At 40.1% G+C, this 26,750-nt stretch overlaps 1 protein-coding gene across 1 annotated transcript in view; it reads left to right on the top strand.

The window, feature by feature from the left end:
* Window positions 1–358: 358 nt before the first annotated feature.
* DAP (death associated protein) overlaps window positions 359–26,750 on the top strand; it is a 52,315-nt gene continuing 25,923 nt past the window's right edge. Inside the window, exons 1-2 of the mRNA XM_027889043.1 lie at window positions 359–533; window positions 6,827–6,923. Of these exons, the coding sequence (XP_027744844.1) occupies window positions 479–533; window positions 6,827–6,923 (152 nt within the window). The 5' untranslated portion in view covers window positions 359–478. The remainder of the gene's footprint in view (window positions 534–6,826; window positions 6,924–26,750) is intronic.

The raw sequence follows: 26,750 nt of genomic DNA, 5'->3' as shown, positions 1-26,750 counted from the left end.
TCTAAACACGGCTCGGTATCAGCCACTGCGAAGACAATTAACTCTACCCCAGCCAAAACCAGCACAGCGCTCTCTATGCCACTTCACACCTATGCAGTTTGGCAGGACACATCAACGCGCAAGGTGTGAACAGCCAATTAGTCGCTAATGACGGGTATTATTCGAAGTGCCACAAAGCAGCCGAGTCGGAATCAAACTCCTGACCGCCAGCGCCAGTTTCCCTCAGCGATTAAAATAACGAGGGTGTATAACCCTGTGAAGTCGCACACGCCGTGCCCGGCTGGGGCGGGCCCGGCACCGCCCCTCGGGGGGCGCGTCCTGGCGGCGGCGCCCGGCGGCGGCCACGTTGACAGGGCGGGAGCGGGGCAGCGCCGCGCCGGGCACTGCGGGCGGTCCGGGCGCTGGCCGTGCTCGCTGTGCCGTGCCGTGTCGGGGTGCGGGTGCGCGGTGCGGGAACGGGGCCGCTGCCACACTAAAAATGTCTTCGCCTCCCAAAGAGAAAGCAGAGACGCGGGCCGGACACCCTCCTGCTGGTACGGCCGCCGGTTCCCGTCTCTCCGCTCTTTCTCTTCCCACGCCGGGGGACGGGCCGGGGGGAGGACGGGGCGGCGGCGGGCCGGCGGGGCCGAGTGCCTCCGGGAGCGCCTGGCCGGGCGCAGTTCCCCTCGGAGCCCCCGCCCTGTGCGCTCCGATGCCGCCCGGGGCTGAGCAGGGCGAGGGCGGCCTCGGGCGAGTCCCGTCGCTGGCGGTGCCGAGCAGCCCCGGGGGGTTCCTGCGCTCCCCGCTGCCCGGGCGCCGCCGCCCGCAGCGGCGTGTGCTGGCGGCGCTCGGGCCGCGGGAGGTGTGCTGTGGGATACAGGTGGGATGGGATCCTGAGCCCTGCTCGCCCTCGGCGCTCCCTGCCCTCCGGCAGCCTTCCCGGTGACGGGGCGACGCTCCCTGCCCTGTCCCCTCCCGGAGGAGCTCTCTTGTTGTGGGCAAACCCTCATCGGGTGTGTGCGGCTTGGCGTCTCTGGGCTCCGACGCGCCAGACTACGTTGTATTCCACCGGCATCCCGCCCTCGAAAGGCGGTGGAGGCCTGCGGAACCACCGCCTAGGGCTGGCGATGGTGGGAAGGGGAACAGGAACGGAGCAGTCTGGGCCACGGAGACGCTGTCCCAACAGTGCTAGCTGAATGCCAGCGGACGCACCGCAAACTAGTAGTACTCTGGTAGTACTCTGTGCATCCATTTTGCCTGTGGGCGTCACAGTGTGAGTGCCAGAGCAGGCTGCGCGCTCCTGGCTGCAATTCTGGAGGCTGGCAGTGTCGGAAGCACGTAAAGCTGCTCATGAACTGCCCAGCGAAGGAGCTCCATCGCGTTCCATCCCGCTGCTGCGTGCTCGTGGGAGAGCAGGTGGTCAGGGTGGGAGCTGTGTGTCACATACAGTGGGACACCCATCTGCCGCCGCCCGTGGATGGCGGGTCCTCTCTGGCAAGCTTTTTTTTTTTTTTTTTTTTAAGAGTTTCAGTAAAACTGTTGAAATTCTAAATTCACGGGTATTAAGTTTTATATTTGCGTCAGTTGTTGAGATTTAAAGCTAAATTTATGAACAGTTGTTGAACCCTTAATGAATTCTGCTCTTTTTATAATGAGCACCTGAGATTCCTCTGAACAGATATGAGAAGTGAGAAATAATGGCTTGGCTTTGCATGGCAGATACAGTTCAGCAGTTGAGTTAAACCCATCTCTTGGCCGAGCAGAGTCATCCCAGTCCTGCAGCCTGCCTTGTCATGGCATTACCTTTGACCTGACTTCCTGTTGAGCTGCTTCAGGGAACCAAACTAAAGCATCTTTCCCAATCCTGACAGCTTTTGCTGCCATAGCTCTTGAGCTGGCTTGCCTTGAGGTACATGTCAGTTTCAGAGCGAAGGGATCATTAAGACCTTAGGTTGGTTTAGCTTTGACTCCCAGCTGCACTGTCGATAGCAGATTTTCGTTTAGATGCTTTGTAACTGTGTTTTCTGATGTCGTTGCATGTTTGAGGGTGTCACCTCAAAACCTGTCTTTTGAAACAGGTGGGATTTTTAAAAGACCTGAAGTGAGTCTCTCTAGGCTACACGAGAAATTAGCAATGCACAGTGCAAAAGCAAGATTGGAGTACAGTACAGGCTTCCTTTGCTGAGGATTTCAGTTTATTTTTTCTGTGAAAAATGTGCCCGCATATGGTCTGAAGGACTTTTTCAGCCTCTAAGATCATTGGCATCCCTGTTATTTTTTTTGTGTGTGTGAACATGCACCAGTTGAGGTTTGGAAGGAAGGGAATTACCAAGTTTGTCTTTGAGGTTAGAGAAAACAACTAACACTATGTGTAATATCTTCAGGAAGAAGATAACTTCCAATATGCTTCTGGAAGAAGGTAGTTCTGAGCTGTTTGGCAGAGGAAAGGCCCTGTGTCCCTTAAACACTTGGAAAATCCATAATAAATGTGCTGACCAGCAACAGTTCTTTTATTTAGCATCTGAAGCTAGGTTTTAATCCTCTATATCAAGCTGGTTTAGATCCTTGAATATTAAAATAATGCAATAGGTCAGTCTGTAAGCAAGTTTTAATGAAATGAAAGTAGAAGATTTTTTACAAAAGTAATTACCAGTGGAATTGTGTTCATAAATAACAAGGTGAGTTCCTAGAAAAGATGTCAATAAGGTATCTCTTTTGATAAATGTCTTAAAAGCTTAGGTTTTGCTGCACACAGTTGTATAAAGAACCCTACCTGTAATTACAGATGTCTTACCCCACTGAATATGAATTTGACACATAAAAGTTAGTAGGGATTAGGGTCATCAAATTAAAAGCAAAATTGGCAAATCTGTTGTTTTTCATGTGCACTCAGGCTGCTAATAGGGTGTACGAAGTGACTTTGAACTCCTTTCTGAAATTTAAGAGGATCCCAACTTAATCTTTATTAAATGTCCCTCAGTGAGATCAGATGCACCTGCCTATAATACATTTTTGAGTAGGTTTGTGCAGTCCCTCTAAAGAGGTCTGCTTAATTATGCTTTTAGCTGTTCATTTCTTCTAGTAGATACTGTGGAGGGACAAAGCAAGGTGGTTGTGTAATAGTTTATTTATGAAGCTTTACAACAGGTTCATGAAAGTAGTCATGTGCTTTTTCTTGCAGTAAAAAAATTTAGCTCTGAGCCAAGATTTCTGTGAAATGAAGGTGTATAATAACTCTTGTGTTCTTACTTTGTTGGACACTAATATATGCTCCCTTCATCTTACACAAGGGCGTGTTTTGTTTCCCTTTTCATACATTTTATCATTGTAATGTAATCTGTTATTACACAGTACATAAGAAATAAATTTTCATGTTAATATTGAATACCATGCTCAAGTAAAAGTGGAAGCTGCTAAAACTGTTGATTATCATCTGGATTTCTGAAAGTTCCTCCCCAGATGCTGTGACTTGTTCTTGATTTAGGGGGAAAACTGCACCCTGAGCGAGCTTGGGCAAGTGCTGTTGCTGAACTATGGTGCTTCTCTAGATACTTGGTACTTGCTCCAGCTCAGTGGGGTTTATTTCAGAATTCAGTCTCAAAGACTGGGAGGAGTCTCAAATAAGCACAATAGTTGGGGGGGTGGGGGAGAGAGAAGAAAAAGTAGAGTGTATTCCCGCTCTGGATTGAAGGAGTAGTCATACTGTTAAGAGGAACATAGGGTGGCATTCACAGGACAGAGAGGTAGTCCTGTCTGACTCTCGAGGAGGGGGGAAACATGACAGTAATTAAAATCCAAAACTTGTCTCATATCCAGCAGTGAGGCAAACAGACTTGTTGCTCTTCTCAGAGCATGCTGGCAGATATCTCTTCTTTATTTCACACTTTAGAGACTGGTGGTCTCTTCGCTGTCAGCAACCCGTGAAGCTCTTCCCAGTCCCCTCTTGCCAGGAAGCTCTTCCCGGTCCCCTCTTGCCTTAGCACAGGTCCCTCCTAAACTCTGCTCTTGCTCTTTAGCACAAGAACTGCTTTCTTCCTACTGCTGACACAAAGAGTGTTGTTGACACCGTCCACTTCTGGGCACTGATTTCTGACAGCATTCTGAAAGGTGGTTTATCATCTATTTAGATCCTTTCTCTGCAGGATTTATTATAAGGAAATCTGAGCTCTTTTAAGGATGATTTTTAAATGACAAAGCACCATGGTAAGCATCTGCCAAATTGTGTAATAAATGCTAGGCAAGTAGGAAATAGATGAATCCTCATAACTTCCAAGAAAATGTCCCAAATGCAGTGGGTTTTTCTTTAGCTTGGTGGATGTAGTAATAATTTCTTCTCTCTCACTCCAGTGTACTGTAGCTTAGTTAAAACCTTTTGAAAAGGAAGGTGAATTTTGCTGCAAGGGTATTTATCATCTTAAGCTAAATCTCTTGAAACTAGATTGGGTATGAGCATGCTGTGTCATGGGTGGCAGAAATTTGCATCAGCTATATGTATAGCATGATGATCTAATTATTTCACTTTTGGTCTCAGAAATGCACATGATTACACCAGTTGTTTGCTGGATTCTTCCTTTGGTTTCCCAGATCTGCACAGTAACCTCGAATTACTACGTATTATTAGTTATGCACCAAAGTACTTTAAGCTGTCTATAGTATTCCTGCTGATATTAGTTCAAAAAATCAGATTAATAAAAATATTAAGTTGCTGCATTGCTCAGTCACTATTATGCCTTTTAGTTATCTGGTTATTTGCTTTTTAATCCCTGTTAATTCTTCATACAGACAAATCTGAACATGTTAGCTGCACATCTTTCCGGTGACAGGTAAAGAGAAAACAAGTGGCTTGTGGCCTGATGGTATACAATATGAGAGAAGAGAGATAAATTAGCACTAAATCTTCAGATACTGTTTTCTTTACTTTTATACAAGATGATGAAGGACATGGAAATGTGTGTATTGTTCAGAGGTGCTGTTTGTAACCCTGGCAGATGTTACCGTGGAGACAGCATCTTCCACAAAAAGTAATTTGAAATAAATAATAACTGGTTGTGCAATGGTATTAAATTTAGACATTAATTCAAATTATTAATTTGTAAATTAAGGTCAATAAAACACACCAGTCACTTTGATTAACTGAGATGTTAAAAGAAGACAGCATTTGGCAGAACTCTTGCTGGTTGCTTTTGCAAACAAACTGAAATTTCTGAGGAGCTTGAATCAAGAAAAAGTATTTGGAATTTTAACTTTGCTTCACTTTAGGCAACAAGAAATGTAGTTTTTAAAAAACTATTTCCTTCCTTGTCCCATGTGAAACATTTCTCACCTATTGAAGTATAAGTTCTGTGCTGGAGAGAGAACACAAATGGGGTTGTGTTTTTTTAATGCATGGTAAGAGGACATAATTTTGATAGGTTTTAAAAGGTATTTCTTTGGGTTTGTCTGTTGATTCCCTAACTTTAGTTAGTGGCCTTTATTGAATCAGAAGTTTGTTCTTTTAAATATCATAAAAAGCTTAAAATCTGTTTTTAAAAAGCAGGGCTGAAGAGCTGTTACTTTCTCCTAGGGCAGGGCAGATTGTCTTTCCTGCTTGCCTTCATGGAGGCTGTGGAATTTATACACAGTGGTGTCCTTTCCATTGCTGTCCTGGTTAAGAACTGAGAACTAGACCTGTGTCTAGGTTTCAGGGATTAGCACTGAACTGCTGTGAGGTGCCCTAATCTCTCTGTGGGTGGACACAGGAGGACTGTCAGAAGTACGACTTCCCCAGCCATGCTGGCAAGCGCTTCAGCTTCTTCTGAGGGCTGCTCTGGCATCCTGCTCTCTCCGGCTGTGACATCTCTGCCGAGTCTTACTAAGGCTTGCTGTGTCAAGGCAATGCGAAACACAAACACAAGCGTGTCTGTAGGTGGTTTTATTGACTTCTGACCGCTACAGTGGTTTTCTGATGTGGTTGCTGATGGCAGTGTAACCCATCCAGTTAGCTAACGAGATGCATCCTCTTGTCCTGTGCTGTCCTGTAAGCATGTATAGCAATGGTTGAAGAAAAAAAAAAGTACACTATTGAAACAGAAAGCAGATCAAGAGCAGCCTGCCCGTTGCTTTGCTTAGTAGCTGCAGTGTTAAGCCTGGCTTGGTTCCTGTTTTAGATTGCACTTTGGAGTGGATAAGTGATGAACATAAGTGGATTTGCTTTCAATTCTTGTTTTGTGTTTCAAAGGGATGGTTTCACATTTGCATCATTTCTAAAACTAAATGATGCATGTATTTGAAATGTTTTAAATGTAAGTTTTACAAAACAGAAAGCTACATTCTAAACACAAGTTAACAGTCCTTTCAAGCTTTGCTTTCTGTTGCACTATTTGTAAAGTACTTTTTATATAAATACTATTATTATAGATGTAATGAAAAGTTATATGCTTGAAATGACAAATAAATTTCTTTGGCCCTTCTTGTTCTATCAGAGTATTTAACATTCATGTGTGTGGCCTTTCGTGCAAGTCATTGCCTCAGTTTCTTCTTTGGACTGCTGCAAGTTAGTAGGGGGTGGAGGGGGACTTAAAACAGCATTGAGTTTTCTGAAATGACATTGAAAGCAGATGATAAAAGGAGCTACAGCTTCTCAGGATAAGCAAAGATGGCATGATGTCAAAGAGAATGGCAGATGGGGTCCTGAAGTAGCTGTTCCTCAGTCACTTTTTTACACTTCAGGTCCTTCTTTCAAGCTGTGATTACCATTAAACTACTCTTCAAAGTATCAGGAAGTAAGTGGGGAGGGTCATGCTTAAAGCTTTCTTCACTTATGATATCATGATTGAGGTTTGTTTTGTCTATTTAATTTCCGTTCCAGTGAAAGCTGGTGGGATGCGGATTGTGCAGAAACACCCACACAATTCTGATGCCAAAGAAGAAAAAGATAAGGATGACCAAGACTGGGAAACCAGCAGGTGAGCACTTTGATTTGGTGCATGTGCTACAAGTGATTTTCCATGACCTTGAGCCTTATCACCAGTTTGCTTTCCTTGTGAATAGCAAACCAAAGAAACAGTTGGTTTTGTATCATAAAGCAGTAGCAAGTTAGGTGCTCCTTCGAGAGAATTAGAGAATTTGGGAATTTTCACGTTGCTGAACCTCTTTTAAATGATTCTGCCAGGTAAGAGAAGATTGGAGAAAAAGGTACAGTTAAAGTAAAACCTCAGCTTTCCTAAAATGTCTGAATTCAGACTGTGGAGAAGCACGTTTGGAAATAAGCATTATGTTTTCAATTCATATGAGATGGTCTTGCTGAGTGCTGGGTGATTCCCTTTATCCTTTTACCCTTTACCCCTGTCCTTTCTCTGTGACATATTTGACAATATGGTGCTTTTGGAAAGACAAATGAAAATAAATGGTGTTAATATTATCTGCTTTTATTTTGGGTGGGAATCAGTCAGTTTTGGTGGTGGAGAATACTAAGACAGCAGTTACTTAGCAGTTTTAAGTAGATTTACTGGATTACTGCTGTTTAGAAAGCAGGGAGGTTCAATGAACTGTTGCAGTATTTCTGTTCCTACAAAGGCCACCTGGTTTGGTGCTGCTTTCCCTGGCTAGATGTTTTTCTCTGTAGCCAAGACTATATTTACTTGAAATGTTTATCTACTAACTTACTGCCTGGTAATGTCCTTGCTATTTGCTCAAGTTAAAAAAAAACAAGGAACAAAGGCGTTTATTTACTAAATCACAACTGGAATAGGAAACACCTTTATAAGAAGGGAAAAGTAATTTTAATTAATATACTCAAGTACAATGCAGAAAAATTATACTTCATGTCCTTTCTTCATCAACCAAGTTGGTCATCTTGTAATTCTGCTCAGTGGCACAAAAGTTGAAAAAGTCTGTCCTGCAGTGAAGTTTTGACTAAAGGAAAAAATTATATCTTGGGGTCAAATTAAACTTTGCTTGGGGATACATCATTTTATTTAAGGTGTGGTTGTGGTGGGTTGACCTGTTCACGGACCCAAGCCTCTGTTACAATACAGCACCTGCGTTATTCCTTTCATTGAGAAAGATTATGTTTCCCCCTCTCGCTCAAACAGTGAAGAGAAAAGTTAAAATTTAATCTTGATATTTGTGGCTGTGTCTGCTGTAGCAGGTGCTGTGGCACAATAGAAGCCCATTTGTGGGGGTAAACAGTGGGTGCTGAGGACTTAATGTTCACACTGTGTGTGTTTTGGAGATTACTTAGTTTGGTTGTCTGGACTGAAGGACCAATCCTAGCTGGCATGCATTAGGTGTCTCCTTGGTCAGTGTGTTCCACACATTATCTTCAAGGAGCATTATCTTCAGGGAGTGCAGGGGATCTGGGCTGAGACCAAACCACAGTGTAAAACAAAGCCTGGGCAAAAGATCCATTGGGAGAAGGGTGCGCTCTTGATCTGTAGATGCTAGCAAAGACACGCTGTATATTAGTATTGTAAATCAGGTCTGTGAGCAAATTTTATGCTTTTATGGCAGAGGAGAAAGTTTAATGACCTCTAGGGGTTCCTTAATAACTAGAGAATAGTTAGCTGTTGCACATCATAGAATCCATTCCCTTCTCTACTTGATCAGTTGATTGTCAAAATATGTACTTAGAGCATGCTCTTTGCTTTGGTTTTTATGTGGAGGGTCTGTATTAGGCACTTGTGCATACAGCTATTCTTGAGCCTGTATATTAATACAGAAAGCACTGGGCTAAAAACCATTTTATTTCTTTGATCTAATCCTCTTGAGAAAGAATGCAACAGGGGGAAATAAGGAGCATAGTTAGGAGGGAACCAACTTGAGTTAAAATACAAAACAGTAAGTTGGTTAACAACTTCAGAGATGTTGTTTTCTTGGGTAAACTAGGAATCTTTTGTGTATGTAAGGGAAAGGGTTTAATATGCCTGTTGTAGGCTCCTGTGGGAATACTTGCACTGCTCTGGTATACAGATGTGAGCAAGAAGGTATTTAGCCAAAGACAGAATAAGCAAACTTTACAGGCCACAGTATGTAAAGTAGTTGTTGTTGTTAGTCAAAATTAAATTATCTTTACAGCGTGTCAAGTGCTTTTGTGCTCGAAGGTGCAGTCCCCTGGAGTTTGTGTCTGTTCCTGGTGATTCATGGTGCCCTTTGAATATCCTTGGATTTCTGATGCCTGTGGAGACTGGTTTTTCAGGAAATGGGGATGGATTTGTCGGGAGGGGAGAAGGGAGCATTCTGTTCTGCTTTCTCCAGCACCTATATATTTGTACTTTTGGGGCTTTGCTAGCAGATGTGGAGACAGCTGTGTTTTTAACTTTCTACTCTTATGTTTTTAGTCTTTGCCATTTTAAAATACTGTTGTTGATATGATGCAATCTCTACTCCCTATTGCATTCAAAGTTAAAAAGAGCAAACAGCCCTTCCGGAAATCTGTATCAGGTGACATGGCCAGCTGACAATGATGTAGGAGAAAAGAATGAAACAGAAGAGTAATTTGTTTGTGAAGAGGGAGGCTAGAATGACTGAGTCATTATTTTAATCTTATTGCAGGATTACTTAAGGACAGATTAGTGGAACTGACAGTAAATGGAAGCAGAAGAATTTAGTCTCTCCCAGGGTTCTCTGGGAATTCTGGGAGCACATGTCCTCCCCATGATGGCATAAATCCAAGCAGTTGCTCAGCAAGAAGGCTTTCTTCTGGGGTTCATAGAGATATTTGCGGCTTCAGTAACAGTTGGCATTGTTTTTGCAGCCTGGTTGCAGAAGAAGTTGTTGTGTCAATGTTTCTAGTCTTAAAGTAAACAAAACTGATACAGGTGAACACCCCTGACATAGCTAACTGTGCTGTAATAAAGCTGACTTTAACATTCACTAGTTACATCTTCTTTGACATTTATTTTTCTCAGTTGTTTAGCTACTTATAGTGCATTTTATGAAGGGATAGGGAGACTTGTCATAATGGCGCTTTGTGATCCCTTAAAATAGTATGTGGTAAGACAAATACAAATTTAAATCTTTACTGCAAGGCAGTTGTCAGCCTTGAGTGGTAGAAATAATTTTATGTGTCTGGTATAAACAAAGTTTTATATTAAAAGAGGAATGGCTGGATATGATTATATAGAGAAGACTCGATGAAAGAAGGGAGGAGTTGCATTGTTTGATTTAGGTGAACTAAAAATGTGTGGCATCTCCAAAAGCCAGTGGCACCCCTTTGGTCAAGGTGTCAATGGTAAACTAGACTGTGAGGTGGGATTTTTGGCGCATGTGTTCTTCAAGACAAGGGATTTTGATCAGCCAGTTGGAGATTTCATACAGGCTGGATGACCTTCTGGACTGGTCATTAAACTTTCTCCTCTGCCATTACTGATTTTCTTATGTTTTTGTAATTGCATATCACTCGTGTTGATTTGGGGTTTTTTATATGGTATCAGTTTTTATTGATTAAATCATACTGATTGCTGACAGAAGGGTTTTTTTTGTGTTGCTAGAGGAAGGTGAAACTTATAATTAGAAGTACAGTTACGAATCAGAATCATAATTTTTCAGGACTGTATGTTGTCATAGAAATTATTTGGAATAACTAGGCTACTCATAGTCCTGGGCTCTATTAAAAGCCCATTAATGCATGTTAACTGAGATTTGCAGTGTCATGTGCATTCCTGTGCCAGCATCTGACTCTTGATATAATAAATACTCTTGAAAAACAGATAATTTGAAGTGAGAGCTGCTTGTTCAGTTTAGCACAAGAGATTCATTAATTGTCATTCTGGGATCTCAAGAAGAAGAAGAAGAAGAAGAAACTATAATTATCTATCAGCATCTGGATTTAAAAAAAAACACTTTTAAAGCAAATATCAGGCTTATTTTTAACAAACAGGGTAAACTGCAAAGGCTTTTATGTTTAAAGACTTTCATGCTCTTTTGTTATATTTCTGAAACAAAGTGGGTAATTACAGTGATTTAATTACTCGGTATAAATTCACTGGAGCGGTTTCTTTATATATGTAAATTGTAGGTGGTTTGTATTTTAAACTTACCTGGAGATTATGAACCCAGCATTATGTTTGACTTACCTGTCAGCTCTAGAAAGGATAAATTATGCAGCCTGGATGTTAATTCAGTTTACAATGTGGATATTTGCTTTAGTTATATTCACTGGGTAAAAGGAAAAAGAAAAAAAAATGAGAGGATGATTTAGAATGTGATGACTCAAAAGTAAAATCATGCTAATGGAGCATATGGGTGCTCACATGTCAAAGAGCTGCTCTCAGTACTTAGTTACATGGTGAGAGAGGAGTTGCTCAAGGCCCCTGGTTTCCTTCAGCTCAGTGTTACTTGTTAAGTCTGAATATGCTAGTTAAGCTGAACTTCCTTTTTTCTTTTGGAAGTGCAGTGGAAATCTCAAATTTGTCTGCAGATACATGCTTTCATTCAAGAGTAAATTTGTTTTTCCTTTCCCTCACTTTGCTCTGTTGCAACTGACAAGAAACAGGCGTTATTTCCGTTTTCAGTTGCCACTGGAGATTCTTCTGTCACTAAAATATGTTTAATTTTTTGCCTTCTAATGACCCTTGCTGACCAAACTTCTGTCAGAGTTTAAAAAATATAAAGTAGATTATATAATTAAGCTATTAGAGAAGGTTTGTATATTTGCACCCTGAATATGGAAATGCTTGAATCTGTTTCTACTCATTATATTTTACCCTATTGTTCTGGTTATTTTAGCTGGAGCAAAAACTGTAGAGTTGGAGTTCTGACTCTTTAACTTGGGAATAACTGCTCTTCAGCACAGCTAAGTTCTGGAAAGTTATGTCTAGTGTTCAGCTTGCTTGCATTCAAGGAAGTAGTTTCCACCATGGTAGGTAGTCTGATGATGTCAACAGGAGTTTCACAGAGGGAAGTCTTAAGAGTTCTAAGGAAAAAAAACAAAAGAAAAAAGAAAAAAAATTACAGCTTGTTGAACATGTAAACCAACCCCCTGTGAACAGGTAGCACTGTACTTCCATAAATACTCAGAGTGAACAGCCCATCAATGTTTCTCCCATATGTTGTTCACCATCATAAAGCTGAAAAAGACCTCGCTACATCTGCTCATGCATCCATAAAACCAAATTACTAGAAATGTAAGATGGCATTGACTCACCATGGTGAATATTTAAGGTTAAAAGGAAGAGACGGGTCAGGGCAGATAGACTGCTACATCTTCTGCTTAAGGTTTTGGAGAGGAAGTGTGCGACTTTGGTGGATAGAGGAACAAGTGAGTCTCCCTTTCTGGCAACAGAGCCACGGAAGTGTTGGTTTCAAAAGTCTCTTGCACTATTGTGTCAGAGCTTCAGGCAGCTCTGAAGGAGTGAACTGATACTCTGTACACGCATCTGTCATCAACATACAGATCCTCTTCTTTGATGGAATTCAAATTTCTTCTGCCGTATTTCTAAACCACATCTTTTTTTACCTCCCTCTCTTTGGGGCCTAATTCTGTTACCTCTGTGAACTGATGTGGCTTTACACAGAGATTACGTTCACAGGCTGTATTGTCATTTTACGCTTGACCATATAAAAACTGTAACTTGATTATGGATATAATGGATATGACTCAAAGGTTTTTATTTCTGTCTTTGGACTTTGAGCTCTTGTTACTCAGATGTGGAGCTTTGGAGGCAATTGTCTTTAAAGAATGAAATGTATGGTGCAAATGCACTGGAAAAGGAACGTGGCTATGAACACCATTCTTGCAGTTTCTGGGAAAGATGCAAATTGCAGCAAATGTAGGGCATTGTCCCGTGGTCATGCCAGTGTTTTGTGTGACTAACTTTTTCTTTACCTGGTTGAATATTCCAAAGGTCAAAAGCAAGTTCTGCAGGAAAAAGGCTGTTAGGAAAAAAAAAAAAAAGAGAGAGAGAGGGGCAATTATATTTTTAAGCAGAATAGTGAACACAGTGCAGTAAGGGAAATAGCCTCCTACCTTCTCAAAAACATCTTTTTTTTCCAGAAAGTTTCAGTGCTTAGTGCTTGTTGGTTTTTTCCCCTTCCTCCTTCTTATATTTATTATTTTGGACTTGAATTCATTTTACAGTTAAGGGAATAGCTTCTTAATGGTGTCGCACTTTTCTCCTTTACATAATTAATATTACCTTCAATGCATTTTTCCACTTTATGATTTATTTTTGTATCTCAATCTTTTGCATAGTTTTTAGGATTAGCAGATGCTCAAGTCTAATAGTAATTGTGTGGGGGGTGTGAAAGGAAATTGACCCAAAGCAAAACCACGACACTGCTAAAGTTTATATGTGCACAATTTGTTTAGTTATAGAACCCGAAAGCACTATTGGCCATTTCCATGTGATTTTCAGGACAATACCTTCTTCAGATCACCGGTTACTTGGAGAATTAGGAAAGTAATTGCTGTGACCTGTGTTGAACCCTATCAAATGCATATGCAGTTATAGACTTAACAGTATGGAGAGAGAGTAGAATGTGTAATACTGATTTTTAAATGCAGAACTACTGTAAAGCAAGAAAATAGGCTGTGAACATCTCCCATTTAAAAACTGAAAAGATCTGTGAATGTAGGGAATGGAGAAAAAGCTAGGCAAGATTATGAATTAAGCCTTCTCATACAGAAAGATATGAGAGTCTTCTGAAAGACTGTTTCATGCTTCCAGTATTTCTTGATAATTGAAGCAGTAAGTTGATAAATCCATCAGTATAAGTACCAGTTATGACATTATATGGATAGCTCTTTTTACATTCTTGAAGTACTGTGTGCATGTGTGAAAGAACTAAAAAAGATCTGATATTTCTCCCCCTCAAAGGAAATAGAAGATATGCAATACCGCTCAGTGAGAGCCGAGTTCGGTCCCAAAGAAACATATGCTGTCTTATGAAATTAGCTGGAAAGGCTGAGATGAATTGTCAGCCAAGCTGGTGTAAGAAAAAAGATTTTAAAAGAATGAAAGTCTTTAATTTGTATTCTGTGTCATGAGGAAGGTGAGAAAAGCTTAGTCATATGTGAGAGAAAAATGGATGGGAAGTACTGTCTTGCAAGTGGCACAGCTTAGTTAGCACAGCGTTCCACATCAGTACAGAAAAGTAAATGATCTTTAATAGCCTATGTGGTAGCATTTTACTTAGTTCATTTCTTTTGATATCTTTCCGAAGTATTGGAATGCATGGAAGTCTGAAGGCACATACAGTGTTGAAATGGATACTACACAGGCATTAAAAAGCACAAAAATTTTCAAACTCAAAAGTATAGTCGAATCCATTTCACTAAACCAACTAAGCCTGAATCTCTATTATTTAGGTGTTCAGTTATGCTGAGAGTATTTCTAAAGCTAAAGGTGTGAATTTTTACTAGAAGGAGCTTGCAGAGGACCAGATGCTACTCATTTATTTAGCATCAAAAACCTGTGTTTGAAGTTACCATGAACTGAAAATGAGTAGGAGGTGTGTGCGATTGACACCATGTGTACCAAGGAGGGGGATACAGTTCTTCAAGTAGCACCTCCCTTAAGCTTCTTCTGCCTCAGCTGCATCAGGCACCGAACTTTGAAGCAGTTTAATATTAAAATAAACTTGGAATTATCATTTGTTAACTGTCACTGGGCCAGACAGGAGGGAATTCATTTCACTCAGCTGCTGCCAGGACACAGGTACTAGAAGCAAGAGATATATGAGAGATAAATAAAAATCATGCTGAAAGCATTTGTTATATTGTCATCATCAGAGATTTATTTACGCTGCTGTAGATGCTGATAGAGCTTCTACATCAGCACATTGCTTGATGAGGAAGTGTTCGCTGAAGTAGGCTTGTAACATTTCGGTGTTTGTGCCTTGGTCATAGACATCCTGTTAAATAAATGGCAATTAGTAAAAATACTTTAGCCACATACACACAAATCTTAGTTCTGATGAATTTCAGTTTCCCTGGGACTCATTCATTAGAATATATGTAAGGTGGTGAACCTGGTTCTCAGAGAGGAGCTTTGTTCATAGGGGAGCTCGCTTTGTTGTGGATGGGTGACAACCAGAGTGGTTAGTTCTTTTTCCTAATAAGCTTGAAATTTAACTTTTTTTTTCAGATTGTTAGGGCTATAATTAAATACTAGACTAGCTCTCAATTATGGCATACATCACCTAGCACCTCATACTGCAGTACTGAATCAGACAGTCCTTGAGATCCAGGTACTTTGTAGTGCTGAATATTTGTCATTGCTTCCCAAAGACTATTCTAAAGCCTTCTTTTCTATTTTAAGTAAATAAATAAATGCAGGGCTCCAGGTATTACAGGCTGGTTTTTTGCTAGAACAGCTAAGTTGAAGTGTCTCTTTTGAGAGTATTTGGAACTACTGAAAAATATTCTAAATAATTCAGTAAGTAAAATTTCATTACTCACTGTGTGCATCATTGTACACGTTGCTAATAAGCTTGACTGCCCTCCAGTGCTGATGGTCACTCTCCTGAGACTGTAACCTCGTGTGAGCATTTAGAACATGCCGTGGTAAACTGTGCTTACTGCTCGGTGATTGCTAGGATGCTCAAGATGTACTTGATCATTACTCTACTTATGAAAGCTACTGCTGCTAGATTTTTATTTTTGTTTCAGCCTTTTGATTTAGCATGCAATGTAGTAACATGCTAATGTGCAGTATGTTATTGTTGCTAATAAACAACTTGTTTGCATGTAATTTATATTTGACTTTTGACTTTGTGGAGCTCTAGTGAATTAACCAACCAGCTAATGCACAGCTCTGTTTGGCTTGTTTATTAAAATGTTGCTTTTGTATGGGAGGTGATGGAATGAAATTTTAGTAAACTGAGCTAAGTATTTTTCACTTTTGTGATTTTCTCCTTTATTTCTGCAATCGTGCTAACTTGTGATTCTAGAGGGAGAGTGTATTTAGCTATGTGTATGCTGTTTTATATCAACAGCGACACTAATAGCATTACCACAAATTCTTCCACATAAGGTTATTTAGAAGGCTTTTGAGTAAATGAAATTTAACATTCTTATTTATTGCTTTGAAAACTACTGTAGAATTAATTTCCCGTTTCCAGAGATTACACAATTCTGTTTCTGTTGGTGTGATTGAAAGATTTTGTTCTTGTTCCAGTTTACAGTAGGGAAAAAAGGCCAGAACCAAAAAAACTTCTGAGGAATAGAGCTTTGTTTTCTGCTGTTTTCTCCAAAAGTATGCCTTCTGGCTGATACAGCTGGCTGTTCTGCTTCCCTCCCTGTATCGGGATGGTTTGGATGACCTCTATATGGCTTTGAAGTTTAATACTACATTTTTCCTTTGTATCTTGTAAGCAAACACAATTGCAGAAAACTTGCATTCCTGTTGGTAACATATTATTTATTCCTGCTGCTGCCCTTTGGAGGATCTCCCTTTATGACACCTTGTTTCCCAGTTCAGGTTCTTATTTTGTGCTGTTCCCTATGCTTGAAATTACCTATCAATTCATAATTGCCTGTTGTTCTTTTCTGGTTGTATTTCCTAAAATCACCTTTTTTTTGCTGAGAAGAGTTCTAATGCTGAGAGACCTCTTTGTACCTCTCATCCTCTTATGCAGAGCAGACTAACAACTTAGCTGGTGTGGTGATCAGGTCTTGACTCTTTTGTAAAAGTTCTGTGTGTCAGATGGAGAAATAAAATGTGCTATTTAGGGGCTGCATATTTCTAATAAGCATAGATATGTAATAGTCATGTATGTTTTGAAGCCAGTGATGTGTCATTTTTGTGTTTGACTATTCCAGTCTCTGATTTTCAGGAGTGTCTTCTGCTTTATCACATGCTAACTCAATTTAATGAGAGGTCTTGCTGGCATTTTTGGAAATCTGTACATACCAAGTATGCTAGAATTGTTTGGTTAGGGTTTTTTTTGTTGTTTTGTTGTTGTTTGTTTGTTTGTTTTTGTTGTTGTTTGGGTTTTTTTTGTTTTGTTTTGTTTAGTACCTTTTACTGGGAAGAGGAAGTTGCCAAGTTAGTGCACACTGTTTTCCCCTGTCATAGGAAGAGGAATGGAAGGATTACTGCTTGCAGTTAATGCACCAGATTTTGTCTTCCTTTCCACCTTTTTTTAAAACTTTTGTAGGTTTATTACCTAATGGATTTTAAAGACACTGTATAGTTCATCCTTCATGCTATAATTCATAATTCTCACCACCTGTTGCCAAGTCTTCTAAAGAAATAGATAATGAGTAATACTGTGAAGGAAAGAGGAACTTACAACCTCATTATAATCTCTTCCCCCTCTGTTTTAAAGCATATGGGCGTCTCTGCAGGGCCAGGATGAAGCTCTGTCTGTGCAGCACTCCCCATCAGATGGTCCTTTGGGGCAGCTGGTATACAGTGAGCCCGAGGAACTCTCCCAGTATCCAGCAATCCTAATTACTGCTTAGAAACTTGCTTATCAAATTACTGCTACTCCACCTATTTCTTATTTCTCTAGCCTTCTTTTGACCATATGTACATTTCTCGCCTTGATAGTCACCTTCCTGTGAAGGTGGCATTGCAGTCTGAGTAGTGTGAGCTGCTAAAAGTGTTTTCTTTTTGAATGCGTGGTAACTTTTTGCCATGTCCTTCAAGTCTTGTAATAATATGAAATAAAATATAAAATAGCTGTATTTGTTTCACCTTCTCCTCCTCCTCCTCTCTACTGTATATTTTTCCTTGAATTCTCATTTTCCTTTGTTTTTTTGGTGGAATAATTCGAATTGCAGTATGGAGGGTAAAAGCATGCCACAGGCTTGAGCACTGTTCTATTTTTCTGCTTCTTTTCCTTCTCTTAATACTTCTTGAGTTCCAGTTGTCTTTTTAACTGCCTTTTACTTATTAAACTGCTGATTTCAAAAATCTTTTCCTGGTGATTCCAGTGTTTGGGTTTGAGTTTAATAATTGTGCTAGAGCCCACCATTATGTAAGTACAGCTAGGATTGTTTTTCCCAGTGTGAGTATTCTGTGTTTATCATGGTGCCATCTTTTCTCTTTCCCTTTATTGTTCTGTCATTCCTCTGGGATCCCTTGAGATTGTTTATATTCAGGTTTTTTTTTATCCTGAAAATTCACTTAATATTAGCATAAATTGTCATTTTACTCTTTAGATCTCTTTTTAAGTTTCTTGCAGAATCCCACTGTTAACCTCCATCATGATGATATTTGATTTATTCCTATGCTCTGTTTTCAGTTTCTGATCGTCAAGAATGTCTTCTGCCATATCCCATGGTAACTGAATTTACTTAATGAGGAGCCTTGTTTGCATTTTTTGGATTTCTGTGCGTACCAAATAGACTGAAGCTTTTTTTTCTTCACTCGGTCATTCATTCAGATTTTAATACCAGTCACATCAAATACTTAGCCAACAAATATAAACTCTATTTTGGTGTAACTTTACAGTAACTTTACCTTGAAAACCCCCTCATTCTCTCTCTAGAAAATCCTGAGCTAAAGTTTTCTAACATTCTTATATGCACTAGGAGGAATGCAAAAATGCAAAAATATGCAAACAGAGGAATTAAGTAATAGATTGATCTGCTGAATCTAAATCAGCATTCATATTGCTGAAACAAATGAACTCTTTATTTGCTTGTTTTTAGTATTTCCTTTTTGGCAAATAAATAGCTTCTGTGAGATAAATAGCATCCATTTGTTTTTATTTGAACTTAATTATTTTACTACAAAATGTGGTGAAAATGAAGATTATCCAATGGGACAAGGCATCTTTTACTTGTAAATTTCCATCAGAAGTCATCTCGTGCTTTCACAGCCTTTGCTAACATTGGAGTTATTGAATCCCCACAGCTGATGTTTAGTCTGCCATAATTTCGGTGAGTGTTTACTGCCACGAGATTCATAGCACATCTCCCCTTTCAGTAGGGAAGGCAGTGTTGAGCCAAGGTTCTGGGTGAATAGTCATGTATTAGGATTCAAATCCTAATGAATAAACCAAAGCTATGTTTATGGAATTGGTAGACATATGACTTAATGTATGCAACAATAAAGGTATTGATAGTTGTCAGTGACCTCAGTAAGGAAATAAAGAGTGAAATCTTTAAGTCTGCTGATGGTACAGAGTTGTCTTGCTTGGTTAAATGCCCTGTCAATGGTGAGGAACTCCAGAAGGACATCACTAAACTCTGCAAAAAGAAGTTTTGAATTACAAAATGCACTGGAAAATTCATGGAATATAGTTGATACTGTAGGACAATACAAGAACACAGCCTGGCTTGGGAAGTTCCCGAGCAGCAGATTTTTGGAGAGCGCTCTCAGGAGCACTCTTTTGCAAGCTCCATCTTAATTTCCTTCCCCGCATGTTCATTGCTGCCCACTGAGAGGCAGCAAAGTCAGTATGTGGTCTAACACTGTAATTGCAGGCTGACTTAACATTAGATCAGTTGCCATTTTAGTAAAGACATATTGGGAAGAAATGGTGATCTCATCAAAGGTTTGTGTAGTGAAACTGAGTAAGAAAAGTGTTTAAAAATTTGGCTTCTTAGTATCTGTGGTGGCATTAGTTGGTTATGGAGGCAATCCAGTAGTACTACTGCATTAGTACTACTGTAGAACATTTGTAGTGGATGTTTGGGGTCTTAAATTAGAAGCACCCTCTAGGAAGACATTTTAAAACTTCTAAATTCTAAATTATTCTAAGAACTTGCTGCTTTTCTTAACCCTGTTGTAAGTAACATAAGTAGGCTAGACTCTCAAGTGGTGGCCTGCCTCCATAGCCTTATGTGAAGATCCGGTCTCTGTATCCTACACCCATGTCTGTAGCATGTCTTTAGGCTCTATAGCAAATTCAGGAAATAACTCAAAAGCAGTGTTCATCTCTGGATTCACCACTGTTGCAGATGATATTAATAATACCTTTAATCATGCAAAATTCCATAGGCAAAAAGAGCTAGAAAAAAAATGTAAATCTAATTGCTCAGACGTAAAGCTGATACTGTTTGCAGTACCTCAGGAAATGTCTCCTGGCTAAATTCTGAGAATTAGTCTGGGCGAGGGTGAAGTCAAGGCATTTATATGTTTGTTTTTTAAGATTTGATTGCCAAGGAGTGCTTCAAGGAATTCAGTTTTGGCTTAACAGTGTATAAGTTAACACCTTAACTCTCATAGACTTTCCTTGGATTTGTATCTGTTATCTTTAATATGTGACATAAATTGGATATTATTCTTTATATTAATTCTTAATATTAGTTTATATATTAGTATTACTATATTAATTCTTTCCCTGTTTCTTCAGACTGTAGTCATGAACTTAACTACACACTGAGATCTTCTAACACATACAAGAAAAGAATGAAAAGCATAGAGAGGAAAAGAGCCTTAATTTATATGTATTTCAGTTTTATTTTCTTAAGATGAAAGAGGATAAGAATTGCAGTGTTAGTTGGTGATTCATGATCTGCCAAAATCAGTTTGACTGAAAGAAGGGGAAAAAACCCCACCTAGAAGCCATGTTTCAGCTTTTGAAATATGGAAAAGGAAGGAAATGTAAGAGTTCTCTGAAAAAAAAAAAATTACCACAAAGCTGGCAGAGACTTTGTGGAGAAATGTCTGTGTTTTTCCAGGTGAAAGTTGAGAAAACAATCTGGTAAATATAGATGAAAAATTTAAGTGCTACATGTTAGTCTAACTAGCGCAGTCTCTGCAAGTAAATTCTAGTGAGACTAGTTGATCTTTGGATGGATGTCAAGGCATGGGTGGTTTTGATGTAAAAGTTTAATTTGGTTCTGTACATCCGTCGCTTACTTTCACTTCCCTAAAGTAAACTGTTGGAAGAGATGAAGTATCACTGTATGGAAAGAAGACTGGAAAATCTTTATGCAGAGTAGAATTGCTTTAATTCAGTATGTAGTACTTGGTGTTCATGACTTTCCATATTAAGTAATGAGCTTCTCTTCACCCACGTGCCCCCTGTAGCCCCGGTGTGATACTTTTCATTTAGGATGCAGATCTGTGGTCCATCTGCTGCTAGGCATCTTGACATAATTTGGAAGTGATGTTCTTTTGGATACAAAGTCCTGGAAAGTGTTCATATTTGGTGGAGGTAGTTTTGGCAGCATAAATATTGACTGCCATGGTAGCGCTCATCAGCTGGTAATTACAGACAATTCTGAAATGATCAGAATGGACATCTGTCATGTGCCCATGCAGTGACTGGGATCAGAGATACTTCTTCAGCGGTGTTAAAAAGTAAATCTCTTTAAGCTAAAGCAGCAGCAGCATTTCCTAAGGCAAGAAGAGTCTTCTGAAAGCGTGCATGCTCTTGTGTCTTCGTATTTAGTAGCTTTCAACAAACTGCTTTCCGTTAATTTTCTAGGGGCCTTTGTAATCCAATTTTTTTTTTTTTTTGCAGAGTTTAGTGATGCCCTTCTAGAGTTCCTCACCAGTGGCAGGGCATTTAACTTAGGGGGTGTCAGCTAGGCTGCTGAGCAGCACTGGTGCTTGGGCTGTGGCTGGTGCTGCGTTCTGGGAAGAAGTTCATAAGCACTGAGCACAAAGTTTAAACCCAGCTTGAAGCTGGTAGGTAGGACTGACCTCAGGAAGGATCTGCCTGTTCAGTTTCATTCTTGGGCAGCCTTGGTTTGCAGCTCTTTCCTGTAAGGTTCATGATAAGCAAAAACCTCCATTATTTTGGTTTTGCTAATCTCTCCTAGTCTTAAACAATCCAGGAGTGGTAGCTAGGGAGACGTTTTTACGATCAAATACGACAACATGAGAAATCGATGAAAATTCTTTCAGTTGCAGTATAGTCCCTGCCTTGCCTTGCAGACTGAAACACTTCCAAGCAGCTGGCAGTCAGTAGTATTACTGTCTGAAATATTCATGTGGAATAGCATCTTGACTAGATTCCTGTCTCTGGTTTGCTGGTGAGGAGAGAAAGAAAGGTGGAGGTAGGGACAGCATGCTGTCAGCAGGGTCAGGCAGCCGATTAAACAGCTAAATGTCTTCCTGCAGCCGGAGCTCTGCCTCTCTTGCAAGCACTGGCCGTGGGCTAACACTGTTTTGTGCTGGTTAACAGATAACATTACTGAAGTCTAGGCTGCAGTCAGAGTGAGAAATAAGTGCCTTCCCCCACTTCCACCAGCTAGGAGGAATCTGTTGCCTGAGGTTACTGACAGAGAGTTTGAGCCCTGTGCTCTACTTTTCTTTAGCTGGGAACCAGCTTCTAGTGCTTTTGGGTTTGCAGACTATACTGCTAACCCTCTAGCTCCAACTTGAAATACCTTCTTGAGGAGAAAAGAATTAAGAACCTTGTGAGGGGACAAAGTTGAATTCTTTTTCTCCCCTCACATGTCTGTAGAGGTGAATGATTCTGTTTATGTGAGCCCAGTTGTCAGTTAGAAACTACAAACTGTAAATTTATGATCTTGTCATGGTAAAAAAAAAAAAAAAGGCAGCATAAATATGTACTTCTATAAGCAGCCTCTGGAAAAAAATTGGTTGTGAAATGCTGTTGGATTGTGTTCCCACCTGTCTGTGATCATCCAAGAGAAATTGCAGGCAATTATTCTTTTGCCCTAGAGGCCACTTCAGCTTTTATCCGTGGTATCTACAGTGTCTCCTGCTCTGGGTAATAAATTCTTCAGGGGCTGAGGTACATTTTAAGGACAGCAAGCTGGCTTCTACTTAGGCCAAGTGAGATGAGATATTATTGAGGAGCCCTGCAAGGCAGTCAGGTTGCTGTTGCACTCTTAGGGTAAGCAGAGGTGTGGAGATGCCAGCTTCAAACACTTTCCTCATTTTTGTCTTCCTTTAAACTTAAGACCTTTGCTCCCTTGTACAGCAATATTACCACTGAGGTACAAAAGTCCTGCTGGTGTTGCGTACTCTGTCAGGGCCCACTGAGAAGCTGCATGGAGCGCTCAGTTCCATAACATATTTATTAAGTAAACTTTTTTATCTAGATTTAAACTACGCCACTGCTCTGGTAGCTCTGTAGAGATCTGTTTTGGTTCTTACTGAAGTTCGTGAATCTAATGCAAAGTTTTGGAGTTTATGTGTAAGTCTTGAATGTTTTTGTTCTTCGTTACATGGCATGCAGTAAACACAGCTGATGAACTTGAGTTTCCTTAACAAAACATGTTGCAAGAACGCTGTGAGGAGGCTGTGAAAATCTGCCTAACATACTCCAAGTCTGTTCAAAAGAGAAAAATCAATTTTGCCTGATAACTTGGCACTATCTGCCTAGGTGAGCAGAAGGACTGAGTTGAGGTCGATCACAGGCTTCACAGGCTGGAGAAGGGAGCCAGTGTGAACGTTGTGAAGTGCACCACGGGCAAGTGCAGGGTCCTGCACCTAGATTGGGGCAATTGCCAGTATCATTGCAGGCTATGTGATGAATGGTTTGAGAGCAGTCCTGCAGAGAAGGACTTGTGGGGATACTGGTGGATGGGAGGCCGAATGTTCACTTGCAGCCCAGGCGACCAGTCATATGCTGGGCTGCACCCTACTTAGAGTACTGCATCCAGCTCTGGGCCACTCCCTTCCCAACAAGGACTCCTGTTGGAGTGAGTCTAGAGGAGGGCCACAAAAATGGTTAGTGGGCACCTTTCCTGTGAGGAAGAGCTGAGAGTTGTGGTGGTTAAGCCCATAGAAGAGCAGGCTCCAGGGATTCCTCATTGTGGCTTTTTGCTTATAGAGGGTCTTAAAAGAGAGATAGGGACAGACTTTTTAATAGGACAAGGGGCAATGGTTTAGGCTGAAAGAGGGTATGTTTAAATTAGATATTAGGAAGAAATTCTTTACTTTGAGGGTGGTGAGGCACTGGAGCAGGTTGCCCTGCTTCCTTCGAGAGAAGTGATGGATGCTCCACAAACCAATCCATTCAGTGATTCTATGTCTAGAGAGAGTACGTAAGTTGTTTTCTGTTTTGGGGTGTGGAATTTCAGACCATTGAATAGCTTGTTGCTGTAATTTTAAAAGCCCCCCCAAAAAAGAGTGTGTAACTGAAGCACATTTGACTTAGAAACTTGATGTCATTGCAGACAAGAGCTTTGGAATGTTTTAAAAAGAAATATTTGCAGTAGCAATGTTTATTGTCTCATTTATGTATAAACCATCTTCCTCAAAAAAATACCAGCCTCCACATAATACAGATTCTTGTATAGTTTGCTTGCTGTTCTATGTCTGACACCTCTTCCTGAGGCAAGATGAGGCTGTGAATGAGAGGGAATGCTGGCTGATACTGAATTAAAAACACCAAGTCTTCAAGGCTGATTTTCCTGGCATTTCTTAGAGTGTTTCTTTTCATTTGATATGGGAAGACAGCTGTTCTTCAGTGTCCTTGAGTTCTGGTAGCTAAACACCATGTGTCCCCACTGTGTGACTTTCGTTATTGTTCCTGAATCCTGGAGGTACTTTGAAGACCTCACTTACAAAATGGTAAGGGCATGGAAAGATGAAGAATCTGCAATGAAGTGTAGAGGGTACTGTGCTTATTGAATGTCAGTTCCTCACAGGGGATTGTCATCCTTATTTAACAGGCTAATGTAGGAGAAGTTATCGTGTTTCTGTACAACGTTAACAGCTTTGCTGGGTAAGTGATGAGAACGTCTACGTCGGGATTTCAGTTTGTTTGCTACTTGACGGCAAGTTAGAGGTTCACTGTGTTGGCAGTAAGAATTTGTGGAATGATAGGAAGAGAGTATCTCAAAAGCTGTGTTCTTGATGGAAGAGGTATTTTGAAAGAGAAGAGGTATGCATTTTAGTTAAATTAACATGTGTTCTTTCACCAAGGGACTGCCTGTCAGGTTTAATTTGAAATGAAACTAATTGTTAGTCTGACAGCTTGATGTGCTGGGAAAGGCGATAAATGCATTGGTACCAAAAATCGTTTTCAGCTCTATTATCTAACCGTTGTTTGACTTAATGAGAAAGGAAGAGCTGAAACATGCATGTTTTTAGTAACAGCTGCCTATAAGTTTTGCTTATGTAGAAATAACGCAAGTTTTTGTGCTCTTTTTTCATCAAATGCTTTTAAAAACTGTTGTACTCTTGTTTCATAATCTTTGCTAATTAACACTGGCATAAAAATATTGCTAGCTCTGGCAACATGTTAGTATGTTTATCCTGATGGTTTTGGTTCTGCTAGTGTTTTTTTCCCTACTCTAGCATATTTGGGACAGAGAGCAATCTCAATTCCCTAAACTACCAAGATGTAGAACTAAAGAATTAATTTGCATTTTTGGTCATAAGAGATTTCATTAGAATCACTTGAACTTTAAAGAACTAATTGCGAGCTCATTTTACAGCTGGCATTAAAAGGACAGCAAGGTCACTTTCTCTGATCAAAGTGAAGACTGAAAAGAACTGCTTGGCAACTGGCATAGATAAACTTGGAACCAATTGCATGAATCATCAAAGTTTTATTGTTATCACTTCAGACTAGTGTAATTAGGCATTACCTTTTGGGTAGTCACAGAATGCAGTCAGTTCTCTAAGAAATTAAAAGCAGCTTACTGTATGCTGCTGTGAGAGTGCCTTTGAAATAAAAAAGGGAGTGGTTTGTCAGGAAGGTAGGACTCCAGGCACCAATCTGGACTAAGTGCTGTCTTTATAGGTAGCTGTCTTTACTGCTGCCATCAATTTCTTCTCTTTGTTCCAGCAGTTATTTAGAAGAAGTGATATAACATTTATCAGGTCTTGCCTTGTGACAGTGGCCAAAACTGCACAACAAGATTTTTAGCAAAACTTCCAAATTACATTGACTCTTAGATATGTGTTGGCATTTGTTTCTTTCCTAAGGAATTGCTTTTTTTCACTCCCTCTTTGCAATCTCTGGAGGGGTACTGGTTAGCAGCAGCAGGGAAATATTCTGTTTTCTGAAGTTCATTTTTGATTCTGCAACAAGAAGTAAATCAGCAGAGGATCCTGCTGTAGAAATATTCAGGGACTAATGTCTCCAAGCAGTAATTTATCAGAGCTAGATAATAATGGGAAGAATTAAAGATCCTGAGGGGATTGATATCCTTCCAGGACGAAGAAGGGAGGATCAAGGAATTAGAAGGAGGCTCTTGGAAGAAAAGATGGCAGTTGTCTGAAAAGATAATGGGAAGGTGATTATCTGAGAGAGAGAGAGACCTGTACGGTGCTATATAGGGCAGACAACTGAGTGATAGGCCTACTGAAATTAATAAAGACCTAGATAGAAAGAAGGAGAGGAAGGAGGAGATCAAAATCAATTATTTGAAGTCGAATGGTAGAAGGGATAAAATCTGAGAAGTAGAAGGAAGTGCAGAAGTATGTATTTGCTTCTAATGCTGCTGCTCCTGCTCCTTTGTGGCCAGGAACTAGATACAAGGTATTAGCAGAGTGTCTTTACCTCATGAAGTGCTAGCCAGCGCAGAGGATGATAGCTCATTGCTACTATCACTTATGCTTCTGGCTTAATTAACTAATACTTCTGGTGAATATAATTACCTACAAATTTTCATCACTGTGATGTTAGTATGATGAAATCTATCTTCCAACTTCATTTGTTAAAAGCAAATTTGGAGATTTCATCCGATCTACTGAGCTATGTGCAACCCTGCACCCATTGAGAAAAGGCTCTTTAGAAGAGCGAAAAAAATTGTCTCCTTTTTCCTAACCCTGCTGCAAGAAAGATTTCAGATAGCCTAAATAATATTACTAGGTCAAGCTAAGTTTAAAAAACAGAAGTCAAATTAACCTTCATTGATCTTTGGTTTGGTATTTTCTTCCAAGAGCAGTGGGAGCTGCAGAAAACCTGTCTGTTCTTTCAGACTTGAGAATTCAGTAACAACTGTTTTAGATTTAACT

Source organism: Empidonax traillii, unplaced genomic scaffold (genome assembly GCF_003031625.1).
Source record: "Empidonax traillii isolate 1590-97213 ecotype Southwest subspecies unplaced genomic scaffold, ASM303162v1 scaffold249:size1902748, whole genome shotgun sequence".
Classification (NCBI taxonomy): Eukaryota; Metazoa; Chordata; class Aves; order Passeriformes; family Tyrannidae; genus Empidonax; species Empidonax traillii.
Note: the sequence above shows the minus strand (reverse complement) of the source record. Positions and strands in the feature narration are given on the sequence as shown.